This window comes from Falco punctatus, assembly GCF_963210335.1.
Source record: "Falco punctatus genome assembly, chromosome: 8".
Taxonomy (NCBI): Eukaryota; Metazoa; Chordata; class Aves; order Falconiformes; family Falconidae; genus Falco; species Falco punctatus.
The window spans coordinates 55,615,123-55,631,391 of NC_137588.1; the positions used below are offsets into that span (position 1 = coordinate 55,615,123).

The 16,269-nt window shown below is 49.1% G+C and overlaps 2 protein-coding genes across 2 annotated transcripts in view; one reads left to right on the top strand and one right to left on the bottom strand.

Annotated features, from left to right (window-relative positions):
* The window catches only part of LOC308068373 (pancreatic secretory trypsin inhibitor-like), a 17,693-nt gene extending 1,540 nt beyond the window's left edge, over positions 1-16,153 (bottom strand). Inside the window, exons 1-3 of the mRNA XM_080398823.1 lie at positions 4,614-16,153; positions 3,112-3,152; positions 2,392-2,504 (exon numbers count right to left, since the gene is read on the bottom strand). Coding sequence (XP_080254949.1) covers positions 2,392-2,504; positions 3,112-3,152; positions 4,614-4,668 — 209 coding nt within the window. The 5' untranslated portion in view covers positions 4,669-16,153. The remainder of the gene's footprint in view (positions 1-2,391; positions 2,505-3,111; positions 3,153-4,613) is intronic.
* The window catches only part of LOC308068364 (serine protease inhibitor Kazal-type 5-like), an 81,566-nt gene that overhangs the window by 22,669 nt on the left and 42,628 nt on the right, over positions 1-16,269 (top strand). The gene's annotated exons all lie outside the window — the stretch shown is intronic.

The window sequence follows — 16,269 nt, forward strand, 5'->3', positions numbered from 1 at the left end:
AGACACCTCTAATGCCTGTCTGGCTGCTGATGATAAAGGTTATGACTTTGTTTTGTAGGTTTTTTACAGACAAATGCCTGCCATCATGTCTTGCTTGGGCTTGGACGTGCCCACAGCCTCCCCTCCTGATTGTTTCTGCAGCAAAAGCGAGGAAAATATTAAAAAGGCACCTGCAGAAAATTATTGTTATTATTTTTTCCCCAGTAGTGGACTTAATTACTCCAAACTGTTCCATTTTCATATGGAATCGTGATGTTCTCATCTTTGGAAAGACAAACCCATTTCTCAGGTGCATAGAGAAATGCTGGCAAAATGATTTTCAAGCTGTTTTGCATTTTGCAAAAAGCGTTTTGCACGCTGGTCACAGTGAGGTGACCAAGGGTGACAAGTGAGACACTGCTGCCGCAAGGACCTGCCACATGCTCTCACAGGAGTTATTCCCAGACTCCTTGCAGGCCTCCAGCTCTTGTCAGACTGGTTACACACACAAAACTGCAAATGACACTTCATCCTGCCTCTTGGCTACCTGACTTTTCCCCATGGACCAAAGCTTTATAGACGAGGACATGCCGTTTATCTCTCCCCCGAGCCATTTGGCACCGGGCATTTCCAGCGTCATGATGCCTGGCCCAGATCGCCTTGACCGGGAGAACAAATGGCTGTTGTTCCTAACCCCAAAACTTCTTCGCTTGGGAATGCTACAGGGAAGCTGCAAGGCTCAGGGCTTTGACCCGCAGGAGCAGCACATTTCCAGTTGCAGCTGCTGAGACCTTGGGTGAAGGGGCATTTGAAGACGTCCAGGATTGCATTGCCTGTCAGTGCAGGGTGGATACCAGCACCAGCTTCTCATCCATCCCTTCCCTCCCTTGATTCCTGGCTGGCTCTGGATACACCACTGGCTCAGTCTTCTTTTTGTTACCCCAAGCTTTCCTTCTTGTGACCACTGAGGTCTTCCATCCCTTCCAAAGCCGTGCTCCACACTGGGGTGAATGTAGCATCCTGGATGCCACTTTGCTCCCTGCGCAGCTGGCTTTGAAGCCTTGCTCGCTCTCTTTACCCTGCTCTTGGTTCATGGCCAAAGCCCTAACGATGTTGTGTCTGACGAACCTCCCACCCCCATCTGTTGCACAATATAGCCGACAGCTGGTGCTGGGCTGCTGGCTTCCAGCATGGTCATTACCACCCTGCCATGCTGTGCTGGGTCATTAACCATGGCGCCTTCGTTCGGGAGATCCTACTCAGCATGTCTCTGCCTGACTGCATCATCTTCAGCCTTAAAACGTAAAACCAGCATTTGAGCAGGCCAGGAGCAGAATATAGGGCAGTGGTCTGGGTTAATGAAGGAAAGAGGCGACAACCAGACCAACAGTTCTTGTCCAGGCTCTTCTTCCTGGTGGTCTGGATTCTTGTTCCTTGTTACTTTAGATTTAGCTGGAAGGAAATGCTCCTAAAAGCAGGATTTGGCTCCACAAGCCCATTCATCCAGGGATAGAAAAGCTGGAATCTGACCTTCTGTTAAAGATGTCTCTGCGGATGGCAGATGGGTATGTGAGCCTGATCACCCAAAGCCCCTGCTGTCATCAGGTGAAACCAAGGGTGAAGCTCCTTCAGCCCCACAGATGGGGGCATCTGGCTACAGATAAGACTCAATCTTCCCAACAGAGATTTTCGAACTACCTAATAGCATTGAGTGGGAAGTAATTCCTTCACTTGTGTGACACAGAGTGCTTCCAATATATAAATATACTTGAAATTACCTAGGGCCCAAGCCAGATGAAATGAATCAAGTCTTGCCAGAGATGTCTCTAGCATTTGGACCTGGCCTTCTGCTAAGACAGTGCAATCTGGCACCAGCATAGATTAAATATAAGGCTCATTCTTAAAAATACCCAGAGCAAATTGTATCCTCTCATATGCTGAGAAGACAGAAAGCAGAGCTCAGCTATAAATTGCGGGAGTGAAAACCTGTAGTTTTTTCTCAGCTACCACACATCTGAGGTCACCTGGAAAAATATTTTTCTGCCTGCATGCTAGATCTGGGCAGACTTTGAGGACTTTGCCATTTGTCTGAGTTCCTGGACACCCGCCAGCATAGTCCGAGCAATGGCTGCAGCTTGGCAGCTGCAGGTGTAGGGAGATTTTGGCCATGCAGTCCCTGCTTGTAGGCAGTTTGTGCACACAATGGACCTATTTCGCAGACGGAGTCCACATGCTCAGAGCAGCAGCTGCAGCATCTGTGCGGGAAGCCAGATTCATGCCAGATGTGCTGGGCTCACTGCCCGTGCTCCATCCAGCTGCACGCAAAACAGCTTTCTTTCTAGGAAATCCCAGATACATGTAGTAGCCCTCATCTGCGTGATATTTAGACTTGCAGGAGGTCCCCATACTCACAGGTTCTGAAAGCACAACAGGCACTCATTGCCGTATAGGAGGTTGTCTGTGCCACAGACGGGGTCAAAGATCTTTGTACAACCTTTTCCTAGGTCGTAATTGCCACAAGCTGCCTGGAGACACAAAAAGGTAATGCTGAAAATGTTAAACATGCTTTCAATTTACCAAAGGTGCTTTGCAGTCACAGGGGGGTATGTATTTTATATATCTTGATAACCCATCCCAGCTTGCTCAGGGCTCTGCTATGAACTCTCAGAAACACTGGGACCACCTGTCACCATGCAGTCCCTTGGCCAGCTGAACTCCACTTGGCACTGCTGCGCACCCTCAGGAGTTACAAAATTAAGTAATGCTCCACGGGCAGTACCTGATCATGTTCTTCCTACTTTTTATTTTTATGCCACAACAATACCTGCCTTCATACTTGCAAGCCAGAGAGTAAGGGGAGCTTTCATCCCTTTGGCAGGTAACAGCAGTATTCAGCTCTTTGTTAAGTTTTCCTCCGCTGAGTGTGGGGGAATGCAGTGGGAAACCAGTGTTGTCACTGGGATTTTGCTGTGGTGCAGCAGGTGCAAGGAGGTTCCCAGACAGTGGCACCTTTGGGCTGCCAACCCAGCAGCTTCACTGTGTCTAGCAGTGCTGGCTTCCAAGTGTATGGGCTAGGGCTGTCTCACTAAAGCTGGGCATACCCCTGTGCTACACATAACCAGGAGCCTTCACCTCTGTTCCTTTGCCAGCAGCTCCATCCACTTCAGCGCTTCCTAGAGAAAGAGTGGAGGGAGAGAGAAAAAGTCTTAGCACCCATCGCTCGGGCTGGTTTCAAGGGGGACGTAGTAACGATGCTTTAGGCTGAGGACCATATATCTTCACTCAAACACCTTTGTCTCAGCAAGTGATTTCTTCCCTTGGATCTCCCCCATTTCGCAGCCAGGTCCCTCCCTGCTGTATCTGTCCCTTTTCCCCAGCAGAAACACTGTCAAGGCCAGATGTACTTCTAGTGACTTTCCCTGCCAGCTGCAGGGGAGCAAAGGTGGCTGTTGTTATCTCTTATTACCCGTTCATAGGTAAATGAGAAACTCCTGTCGATGCTGGACTGGTGCTGGGGTAAATCCAGGGTGATTTTTCTCATGTCAGTGGGTTTGTACCACAAGGAAGCAGAGGAAAAGACAAGTTGCTGAAGGTCTCTACTAGAATGAGAAATGGTTGGACCCTGAGGTCTCACACCAAGTGGGAGCAAGCTGCGACTTTGGTGGGCTTCTGCATGAAGAAGCTGGCCCTGAGCTGACAGCTGGGATCACATGCATGGAACATGAGGTGGATATATTTTGAAAAACAATCTGAATTTGTTTGGCAAAAGGCAGTACTGGGAAGACCTTGGGTTGCTTACAGAACCAGAAGTCATCTACGTAGAGGATTTAGACTACACCTACATTAACAACCAGTGTGGGCCCTAAGCAGTGGGTCTGTAGAGTGAAATGGTTTGGTGCTGAGGACCTGATAGCCACACCGTTTAATGTTTCAGGGATTTTACTTTGGATTAGCACCGGTCCAGACCCAGGAACTGTAGCTCACTATACATGCTCAGTTCATCTGAAATGAGTCCAGATTTTGTGCTCAGACAGCTCTGCAATGGCAGCTGCCGCACAGTAAATAGGATGATGGAGAACTTGTTTCAGAAGCACCCTCCTGTTTGGAATGAACCCACTAGTGCAGAAATCCCAGGGGAACAGGACCTGAAGAGCAGCGACAGCTCATGTTCTCATCCCTCTGCACCATATGGGATTTTGAAAACACAGCTGGCTTAAACATTGACTTTGGTGGGGAGAGCTGCATTTTCCCTTGCATAGATGCATTTCCTGTCCCTTGGGTTTGCTTTTTTAAAACTGGAATAGCACCTCTGCACTCTAAAAGAATCGTACCGTCCTAGAAATCACCAGCTCCAGGCTGAATCCTAGCCCTGAAGGGATAGTCTCAGCCCAGCAGGTCTGCTCGCTGTTGGGAGCAGGTGCCATGCACCCTTTTAAAGCCCGTGCTTTAGGCTTGCTCACAGACCACTGGTTTAATGCACGTTGGCCACTGCAGCATTCTCTGATATTCCCTGCCCAGGGCCACGGCAAGGTCCCAGCACCAGCTGGCCTCTTCCCAGGCTTACCTTCCCCGCAACGGACCTGGGAGCTTTAGCCAGGAGAAGAAATGGCTCCTAAGCAAAATGTCGCACTTACCTTGGTAGCAGCAGTGTGCCAGGGAGAGGAACAGGAAAACACCAGTTGCCTTCATGGTCAAGGTAATGCTTTACTGGGGACAGCAAGAAGGAAACGGGACACTTTCAGGCTTTCAGAGTTCCCGTCTCCCGACAGTCTGTGCTGGGACCTTTATAGCTTTCCCCATCTCTGGCACCACGCTGCATGGCCAGCTCCACCCCATAGTCTTGTGATGACAACATTCAAAGTACAGGGACAGCACCAGGTGGCAAATGGCTCATTGGTGTGCGCAAGGATGAAAGCCTTTCTGAAGCCAATGGAGGTAATGATCCTTATCGCTGGCGAGGACTGGAGCTGCATCTCAGGTGTGAGAAACAGCCTTGGGTCTGCACTGCAAGTGGGGAAAAAGTGACTTTGTACAAGAAGCAGATTGGAGAAATAGGCAGGACAGCAAGGGAAATACATGTGTTAGCACGAGTAGTGTGGCTTTGATTAATGACCCTGCCACTGCCGCTGGCAGGGCTCTGGGTGAAGATGGCTTTAGTCCGCACACGCCTTTCCTGGCATGATCTGCAGAGATGGGGTGTCACAGCGTCCCTTCCCTCCCCAGACAGCTAGGGACAGCAGCAAGAACTGCTGCTGCAGAGCAGAGAGCTTGGATGTGCCTTGGGCTCGCCTGTGGCTGCCCATTCCGTGCTGCTGTTTTGACTGCACATCTCTCTGATTGCAGGCAGGCAGCTGAAACGAGCTTGTTGGGTCGGATGCTGCTCCTTTCCCCTCTCCCTGGCTGTGGTTTGGAGTAAACCCTGGAGATTTTCTATGTTTACTCCACCAATGGTGCATTGTGGAGAGTGGATCAGTCCCTTGGGTATTAGAAGGATTAATTAATGTTTCTAAAGCACTTTGATATCTCAGCCATAAATCACTGGAGAAGTGCAAAGCAAATTATTACTAATGGGGGCTTATGACTCAAAGTCAGATTTTTAATTAGCTGAAAAGGAAAAAGTCAATGCCAAGAGCAATTCAAGGAGCTGTTTGTGAGACAGAACTCTCAGCTCAGTCAGCAGCTGCTCCACTGTCCAAGGGAGACCCCGGTCTGAATGCGGCTCTGGAGGATGCTTATCCCTGCCATAAACACATCCTTGTGAGTTTGCTTCGGTGGTGATGGAGAGTTTCCCCACTCTCATCTGGGCTTCCCTCTGCTCTCCCTGGGGTGACCTGCAACATGAGGCTGAAAGAACTGCTCTTAACGGCATCTGTTGTTTTATTAACTCGGAGAGTAAAGCCAGCTTTCGGTATAACCCGCTCAGCAGCTGTACATAGCTGGGCTGGGTGTTGCTGGACCTCTGTGAGCAAGCAGAAATCCTTTAGCATGCCTGGCACCAAGATTCATGTGGTGTTATTGCCCTCTGAGGAGCAAGGGAGGGAGGTATGATCGTTTATAGCTGAAGGAGGTTAATCTTGATCCAGCACTGTTCCCTGTTACTCCTCTAACACACGTGCCAGGTTTGCAGCCTGAGTAAAGCCAAGAAGTGCCAATAGGTGCTTTGGTCTCACTTCCCAAAGCTGGAAGGGGACTTAGCAAGGGCGCTGATCGTTATGCACCAGGGCAACTGTGGAAAAGATTTTCCTCTTCAATCTGTAATACATATAAATAGAGCAGTGCTGACAAGAGTTTCTCTGATTACCCTTGTTTGGGATGTGCCCACTCCTGGTAAAACACATTTATTTGCACATTTTTCAGTTTAGAGGTCCTTGCTGTAGCCAGGAAATGTGATAGTTGTTGATTGTCCAGAAACAGAAACGTCTTTCCTCAGATTCCTTGGAAACATCCAGGCACATTTCCAAACTTGAGTTTGATGGGTAAATCCTCAGTGGTTACGAGAGCTGCTCTGAAGATGGGAACTGTGGTTGGCTCCTGGGACATTTCAAGTGTGTATAATGCCATGGTTTTCTCCTTTCATTCCTCCACAAGTTGGAGGCATCAAAGCAGAAACAAGCCACTGATCTCCTCTGGCCTCCTGGACACTTCTCTTTTCATCCTCTTATTGCTTAGGCTCCTGATACATTTGCATGGATTTAAGTTTGTGTTCCTAACCCCTCCCAGAGCTGTATGAGATTAAGTACTTCACTACTGAAGCAGGTTGAAGAAACTCCAGATTATGCAATACAATGGACTGAACTTAATCATTCCACAACAAATTGAGCCAAACCAACTGATTCAAGAACAGTTGCCTCTGCCAAAAGAAGAATCCAACATAGGCTGCTAGCTACTGCAGCTGAAAAGCAGTCACAGTAGGTTTTAAATGCAGTTTTTCTGTTAGCAATTGCTTTTCCTTTCCAAGTGCCTCTACTGACATCTGTGTGTTTATGACATGCCTTCAGAAACGTGGGATTTCAGGGCTCCTCTCTCCTGATTGACATCTTTTCTATATCCTTCAGGAAAATCAAACAGAAATGCTTGGGGCTTATGTGACTGGGAAGGAATGAAAAAGAGCTGCAAACTGCTATTGCGCTGGGTGCTCCTGGTAGAAGGAGCAGGGAGATGTCTTCAGCAGTGTAGGCTTTCTCAGGATGTGTCACCTTGTCAGAGCAGTGCGTTCCTCCAAACACATCAGCTGGAGGAGTAGAGAAAAATGAGTCAGGCAGCTCTGCCAGCCGTGCAGTGTAACTCGCCGAGCAAGGCACCCATCATGGAGAAATGGAGAGGACATGCAGACCCCAAAGCAGGTGCTGGTGTGGTATAGCTTCCCCTTGGTTGCCTTGCTGGGTGATGGCCACCGCACACAGTGTGGGATGGAAGACCTCTGCAATTACTGATGGTGTCTTCTGGCTGTTGGAAGGCACTTGGTGGGGAAATTGGTGCCACACAAGGAATGTGGGGCAGGGGCGTTGGGTAAGGAGGTACGCTGAACCAGCAGGTCTTTCTCTAGGTGGATCAGCAGGAAGAGGTGATTCTCCTTCAGCAAGTTGAATGTCTGCATCATCTTTCAGCAAATCTGAGCACTTTCAAGTTACTTTTTTTTTAATAGTTAAGTGTTGCAAAGGAATCAAAAAATTGCATTGCAGGAGAAAGAAAAATTTGCAAACCTACCTACTTCCCTGTGGTGGCCCATCCATGACAGGCTGGAAGAGCACTTGTTGTACCACGGCTGGAATTTGGTTTTTGTGAAGTCTTGATGTACAGTGAAAAGCCACCAGTGCCCCAGGGAAATTGCAACAGAGTCACCAGCAAAAGCATTCAAAGATCACAAACCAGACCCAGATGATCATGAATCACAGCTTAGAAACCGCAAACGGTTCTTAAGCCTCTTCAAAATAATGGCATTTACCAACAGGCTCGTTTGGGGTGGTTCACATTTTCCAGCCTTGCTCTGAACCCAAGGGACAGAACGGGCTAAAGCAAGAGCAGAGCTCCTCGTGCAGTGCCGGCGCCCCGGAGCTGGGGTGATAACAGGGAGCTGTTGTGACACACGGCACAAATTCATGCTTGAGGGTGGTGCTGGGGCTGTGTGGGAGGTCTAGTGCTGTGGAGTGCAGGTGAGGGGTGACCCCTTGGCCCCTTCCCAATAGTGTCCCAATTGCTGCTGCCAAGGAGTGGCTGCGCAGCCAAGACCCACACCACGGCTCTGTGCTGGTGGCATCCCTGAGCCTTGGTCCCTTGATGGAGGTCATGGGGACATTCCTTGGGATACATGAAGGGAAGGCACCTTCTGGGGACCTACGGGAGGACCCTCAGTGTTCAGGATGGTCAAGGCAGGTAGGGAGTTTGCTGCTGCCCTGCAATGAGTCGGATGAGTGAAGTTTGGAGAAAGGCTGATGCAAATATGAAGCCCAGGGGTGTCACAAAAGACAGTTCCTAAGATGCTTAAAGCTCTCTAGGGTCCAAAGAGCTGCTTCTGTTGGATTTAAAAGCTAAACATCTCTAAAGTTCTGTTACCTGCTGGGTTTGCTAGGCCTGGAGCTTGTAGGTGTAACGAGGATCTTGCTTATGGTATCCAAGATGCTTTTGAAAACAGTCTGTACAGAAGTGCAGAAGAGCAAGCCCCATGCAGTGGTGTGCCCATGGAGAGGAGAAGGTTGTACATGCAGAAGCCCACAGGGGGAACTGCAAGTCGCCTGGAGGAAGGGGGATGGTGCAGCTGGATCCATTCTGGCATGGGAGACAGACCAAGCCATTTTGCATCAGCAAGGTGAGAGCTAGCCGATGTGCAGTGATTAGCTGCTCTTGTATCCAGGGGATACTGCTCAAACACTGATTTTTTCCTACAGTAAAAAAAAATCAACCATAATTTGGTCCATAGTGATTTTTGTCTTGAATTCTCTCCCATTAATGCTGAGAAAGCTATTTTGTTGCTCTGGGTGCATGGAAGATATTGAACACTCTGACAGTTTAGGAAAAAGGGTTCTGTGAGTGACTGCTGTGAAAATATCACTTATTTTCTCCAGCTATAGGAGAGCCTTTGGAGCACAGGACAGTATATCAGTTTTTCTCTTCCATCCTGGAAATGTTGCCGCTGGGGTCCCTCATTTCTGGGTAGGGGGCTGAACGTAGCTACAGGGGAAAATTAACAAATTATAATTTCTACTTTAATAAAACTTGTGTTTGTTAATCTTCAGCAAGGGCAGTGCATCCATGATAGCAAACTTTGGAAAACTGCAAGCATCAGCAGCTTTGCCTGAGGATGAGTATTGCTGACAACAGTGTCTGAAGACAAAGGCATCACATAAATCATGGCTTGTTGGGTTGTTCAGAAGAGGCCATGCCTGAATGCCAGTCAAATGCTTCCTGAGCAGGATGAACATGCTGGGGACAGGCGATGTGCTTGTAAGGATTACTGGCTGAAATTGGCTGGGGTGCAATTGCACAGCTCCCTGGAGTGGGGTGAAGTTCCCAGCCCAGCTCCTGACCCATTTGCCTGTGCTATGCCACCACTGCAGTGACACCAAACCACATGGATCCAGTCCACAGAAAACTTTCCCTCTCCTGCTGTGGCTTACTGGGTGATGGCACGTGGCTGGTGGGAATACCTCTGGGCTGTGGTCAGCTCTGGTCACAGCGGTGGCCTCAGGGCTCTGTCACTTGCAGATGGGACAGCTGCTGCCACCGTCCACCCAGGAGTGGTCCCAGGTCAGGGACAGTGCAGGGGGTGCTGGCTCCTGGCAAGACTTTCTCCCCTGATGGCCTGTGCCCCTCTCCTTGGCTCCCACGCAGGATCTCCACGGGATGCAGAGGCAGTGGGAGTACGTGCGGTCTGTCACCCAGGAGCTGAAACATGGAGCTGTGCTCTTCTTGCCTTCCCTGGCATTACCGGAGAAAAAGCATCGTTTTTCCCACTCCTACAGAAAATGCCAAAAGCAAAGAATTCCTTCATAAAATTGCTTCTTTATTAAATCCTATCTGCCTCCCGCCTCCACATCTGACTGCCCCTGCGGCTGCCAGATTGATCCAGGGCAGAGTGATTAAGCGCTATGGCTGATAATTGGGCAAGCAATTTTCAGTTTCCTCCAGCAAGGCTCTCACCTTTTCTCTGAACCAGAAGCAGCACCCCCTGCCCACTCTCTCTTTCACAAAGCCGAACAAGATGGGAAGCATATGGTATATACCTTCCTTTCAGGTCACAGGCTCCTGGAGGATGATCTGGTTTAATCTGACCCTCTGCATAGCTCAGGCCAGCTGTGTCCCTGCTCCCCAGGGCCACCCACATCTTTTGTCCAGGACTGGACCTTGCTTTGGAGCCTGCGTGGGTAACTGAACACAGAGCTCTATTTTAGAGCTAATTTAGAGGTATTAACCCCTCTTGGTAAGGATCCTTGGTCTCTACTGCCCTGTCCTGTTTGCATAAAAGATCCTGTCTGCCCACAGCTATCATTGCCTTTGGGTCCCCTTTCCCCCAGGTGAATTTGAAGTGATTATACGTGAAAACTGACTCTTTAGAAAGCTGGATGACGTCCAGGTGAACTCTGGGCACGTTGGCCTGGGTGCAGAGCTGCTGCAAGCAGGTGAAGAACTGGCTGGGTCACCAGAGTCCTCCCAGAGCTGCCCAGAAGGGCGGGAGGTAGCAGAGAGAAGCTGCAGGAAGGGTCATCTCAACTGGGTAGTAGGAAAAAACTTTCACCATGAAGATGGCCAAACACTGTTGCTGGACCAAAAAGGCTGTGGAGTCCTTGTCCTTGCAGAGGGTCATAAAATGACTGAATGAGCTGATATTTTCCACAGAAGCTTTCAGAAATGGGCAGAGAAGCAACAGCCTGTCCCCTCCATGGTCCTCAACTAACCCGATGTCCCCAAGACTAGGAGCTTTTTAAGATGAGGTCTGAAACACAGAATATTTTCACATTTTTTCTTAATTTCTTGAAAATGTTTTGTCAGAGATTTTGTCAAGTTTTTACAATACTTTCCATTGCTTTGTAATCCAGTTGATAAACAAGCAAAAAAAAAATATTGTAAATTACTTTCATCACAACCCCAGAGAGATTTGGCATTTCTAGCTACTCCTGTGAGTTCCATTGGCACTGCTAATGGCTATTGATATATGGTTTGCTCCCGGACTCAGAAAAACACTATTGTACTTCTGATTTCAATGAAATATGGGGCTAGAGGAGGCTGAAATGCTTATGTCCATCTCACTGTACCGTTTTGGACAATTAGAGGAGATGAGGCATTTCCAGCAGAGAGCTCTCAGCCTCCTTAGCTCCATGGGAAAAACTGGCTATTAAAAAAACCAGAAAGGTGTGGAAAGGAAGGGAAAAGTAATGCAAACTATGAAATCAGGCTTTCATTTCTAACATTTCTTCTTGCCGTTAGCTATGCAGGGATTTTTAAATGAGAAACGTACTTTTTTCCCAGAACGATAGAAGTGAGCTTTTGGGAGGAAAAAGAAAAAAAAAAAAAAGGTAGTGGACATGGGCTAGAGCTGGTCATGTTTCTGTGGCTGGATTCTGATCCTGAATGTACCAAAAAGGGGAGAGAAAAGCTCAGCAGTCGCTGGAAACACTGAGCCCATTTCCAGAGATGGATTTTCCTTGACGCTGCGCTGCCACGAAGCACCATGAGACCCATGTTAGTTCAGAAGTTCATTCATAAATTTGAAATTTATTCTTGGCGAGTTCTTACCCTGCCAGCATCTAGTGCTACGCCTGCTTGCTTTAGCCATAACAAATGTATGCTTATTATCACTGTGTTAATTGTTCGTATCTGCTCTCCGGTGTGGAAAAGCAATACTCCCTGACTCCGCCTGTGTGTCAACATGCCACACACCTGTCTGAATAAAATCTCCCCAAAGCTGATAAATGATGGTTAAACACTGCTGATAAACTTCAGCTAACTGCTGTTGACCCTTGGGTTGGGCTGAGATTAGATAAGGCCCAATTAACTCTTTCCGCCTTTCCTAAGGACTGCTCAAGCTCAAGGACAGACCTTGAAAGTTTAAGGCAGTTAAAACAGGGACACTGTGATGCTTTGGCCTTAGCTGATGGCTGATGTTTATTGTCCCTACAAAACCATGCTTCGTTTTGAGCGCTGAGAGCCGCTGCCAGGACAACAGACATGAAGTGCTGGGGGAAGGAAGCTGGGGTATAAGAGCATCCGCACCAGCAGCGCTGCCGTGAAAGGCGATGCTGAGGGCATTGTCAGCAGCTCCGTGTGCTTTCAGCTTTGGTCAATGGCCTTGATTAAAGAAGGATTTTGTCTTTGATTTAGGGAGCCTTTGAACATAGTGGCTAAACATCTCCTTTCAATCAAGGGTTTTCCTTTTGATTTCTGCATGTAGTCAGCTCCCTATGTCCCTTGGTGAGCTTTGCAATTGAATCGCTTCCCTAATAAATGTGACGTTATTTTTCATTCCTTGCACGTTTTCAGCCTGGTTGTGAAAGCGAGGTGCTTTGCAGCTAAAGCACTGTCCGGCCCATCAGGGATATGAGGAGCCGTCCTTTTGCTCTGGTAATGGAGAAGAAATAATCCATTGCCGAACCTCCTTTCCCCAAGCAGCTTTTAGCTTGTTTTTTTTTTTTTTCTTTTTTTTTTTTTTCCCCGAGGAAGTAGCTGCCAAAGCCTGTGGCTGCTGTTTGCAGTATGCTTTTCCTTCTTATCCTTATTCATCCCTGCCAAGATCCTCTTTTCTTCATTCCTTCCCATTTTCTGAGCTTCTGGAAGCCCCTGGCCCATAGTTTCAAACCCCACTTAGCAAGAAACTTGGGTTTCCTGCTAAAAACCAGCTGATATTCCCATGTTATTCTGTGGTTTCGGTAGGAAATATTCAGAGATGTTGCATCCTGAATTTTTTCCTCTGTGTTTTTTGGAAGAAGAAATCCAGCCTGCTTCCAAGCTCAAGGCAGCCTTGCAATGCCTGGACTTGGGGAAGCTCTCTCCAGCACTGAGATGGTTGCCAGGAGCAGACAGTGACAGGCATGTTGGAGGCAGCTGATGATGCTGATCACGCTGTTCTGCATCTGCCTGTTTAGCTGAGACATCCCTGAGCTTTATGCTTTGCTGTTCCTCTACTCAGGCTGAACTGCAGAGCCACAGAACGTGGGTGCAGAGCTGCGTGGTGGTGAGAGGTCAGGCTCTCCCTAAGTACCCACCAATATTATGTGGAGGGTGATCAGATGCTACTGGAAAGGGGCTGGACAGCCTGGGGTGCAGCTGCCTTGCAGAGCACAGGAGGGAGTGTGCACCAGGTGCCCACGTCCCTGAGCCCGAGTATCTGTGCTGCCACACTTGCCGTGTCAGCCTCTTACCCAGCTGGGGCCTCAGATCCAGAGACCTCTCCCTGCTCATCTCCATCGAGGTGCAGACGCGGATCAGGCACAGATGCAGCTGCTACAAGTCCTTTTTACTCTGGGAACCACAGTTCCACCTGCTGGAACTGTCACCTGTTGTCTCATTTTTGCATTTTGTGCCCTGCTGACATTCATGTCCTTTCACTGGATCTGGCATTTTGGCAGTTAGGAGCAGCCTCTCTCACTGGATCCAGGCTTTGCCATTTCTAGGATCCTATAAATTCAGCTTTCATCCATACAGAGCCCTGGGATTTTTATGGATGTGGAACAAAGATGCATAAATGATAATTAAAGCTTCTACATAAACACTCAGCGTCGGCCAAGAGCATAAGTCATAAATAATTATCATGTTGCCGAGCTTTGTACTTATGATGCTGTATTATTATAAACTAGAATTAATATTATGAGACTTAGAAAGACAGCAGTGGACTGGAGAAGTAAAAACCTTGGAGGAGGTCTCTGGGCCCCTTCTGAGGACAGGGTGATGGACCAGGTGACACTGTGCTTTCAGGGATACTGCTTTTATGCTCTTCAATTATACTAATATTTAAACTGGGGATTAAAACATTGCTGACACCTAGGAGATTTACTGCGTGTACTTTATTGGGACGCAGGTCTTGCTCTGACTGAAGCCTCAGGATTGCCCATGCACTTGAGCCAAGGAACACACAGTGTTTTACTGTGTTAGTGTACTTAGCGTTGCCTATGTGTGTTCTTTGCTGAAAAAACAGGGGAAGCATTCTCCATCGAAATTGTTCTGACATCCCTCAGACTTCCAGGGCCAAGTGCGGGGCTGGCCTCACCCGTGCGCCTCCAGTCAGGTGAGCCCTTGCAGGGAGCTGGGAACCAGCTTAGAGATTCCCTGCTCTCCATAGCCAGTGCCCCAGCGGGGTGTCATGAGCCCCTTGCCCACCCTCACCGGCACCAGGGGTTCCCACACAGCCCTTCCCACAGCCCCAGCACCACCCTCAAGCATGAATTTGTGCCGTGTGTCACAACAGCTCCCTGTTATCACCCCAGCTCCGGGGCGCCGGCACTGCACGAGGAGCTCTGCTCTTGCTTTAGCCCGTTCTGTCCCTTGGGTTCAGAGCAAGGCTGGAAAATGTGAACCACCCCAAACGAGCCTGTTGGTAAATGCCATTATTTTGAAGAGGCTTAAGAACCGTTTGCGGTTTCTAAGCTGTGATTCATGATCATCTGGGTCTGGTTTGTGATCTTTGAATGCTTTTGCTGGTGACTCTGTTGCAATTTCCCTGGGGCACTGGTGGAGCACGCTGCTTCTTGCCTCTCTCTGGACTTCTAAACATTCAAGGCCTTGACAAAAGTAAATCCTAGCCCTCTTCTGAGGACCCAGGCAGCTTTCTGCTGTGCAGATCCCTCCCTTGCTGGAGAGGGACTGCAGGCACCAACCTCAGCGTGTCCCACTGGCTGCCCTTTTATCCCGCTTTTGGTTTTGCACAGTGGCTGCTGCACACAGCATGCACCTCTCGGTGTAGTGCAGCAAGACCCACCGAGGTGAGACCCCGCAGCTCGCAGCTGCTGCTGCTCTGCTCCTTGGCCAGACGTATGCTCTACTTCTCCATGGACTGGAGCCCTGGGAATACCCGTCTGGTTTTGTCCAGTATTTCACCCACAGCAGGGAAGAGGACACTGACAGCCCAGCACTGGACCTGGGAGCCTCCAGCTCCTACCAAACTGCGTGGAGCCCCTTGTCTGGCCCTGGAGGAAATACTCAGCCAGAGATCCCTGGTTCTTGCTTGGGGATGATGTATGGACTGGTAAATTCAACAATTCATGGGACCGGTGGCTAAAAGGAGCCCCTGGTAGAGTGGGGAAAGGCTTATCACTTGAGGGACATCTGCTTAGGCTGTGGGTCATCTTTCTACTGCTTACAGAAGAAGTTTAAATAAAAGATTCAGTGCCGCTCCACCCCTCAGCTGGAAGAAGAACATCTGCTAAATGCTGTTAATGTTAAAAGCCCTCAATTAGGAAGAACACTAAGGGACAACACAGGACACCAGAAAGCTGCTCTGTAGCTAAAATAACCACCGTGAAGTGCTGTGGTTACGAAGTGAGGCGGTGATGCTCCTTCCCTGGCTGCAAGCAGGGACCCCGCCACTTGCTGGGGAGGCTGGGGCAGAGGACTGGGAACATCCCAGGGTGCCGATGGCTGGGATGGGTCTTGGCAGAGCCTCCCTGCACACCGGGGCTAGGCTGCCATGGGCAGGTCCCGCACACGAGCCCAGCTAAAGAGAACTTCAGCTTCCGATACAAGTGCTCCGCTCTTTCCCGTGTATGCTGCGGGATGGTTGGGTTTTTTTCTATACAGGCATAGAAAAAGAGCTGCTTCAAGATGGTTTTTGCAGACCCTATAACTGGTGTTCAGAGGCAGCTGAGCTCTCCCTTGTGCAAAGAGCAGAGCTGCGGCAGGGGCAGGCTGGAAAGAAATTGGCTCCGTCTAGGCCAAATTCTGATCAGAGAGGGGAAGGAGGAGAAGGAGGAGGCTTGCAGAAAGACAACCCATTTTCCCCCTTGGGAATAAAGCTTCTGGCATCACCTGCTGCTTATCTTGCTGCAGTGACATGTAGTTTCTTTCCAGGCCTAAAGAGCACAACCGTGACTCCAACAGGGGCTTAATTGCTATTAATCCTGTTAATTGAATTTGGTTCTCCTGTGCCACTTAGCACTCTGACTGAAGGAGGGAAATTGAAAAGAAAAAGACTGGGAAACAAGCTCAGCTGACCCAAGGCATGTGACTCCTCCTGATATGATAAATAAGTGCCCCCTCCCCACCCCCACCCCCCACCCCCGATTATGGGGGGAGGCTGGTTGGTCTGGGTAAGCAGTGGTGGGATTGCGTTGGGAAGTGCCTTGGGTGCTGCACTGGGAAGAAGAG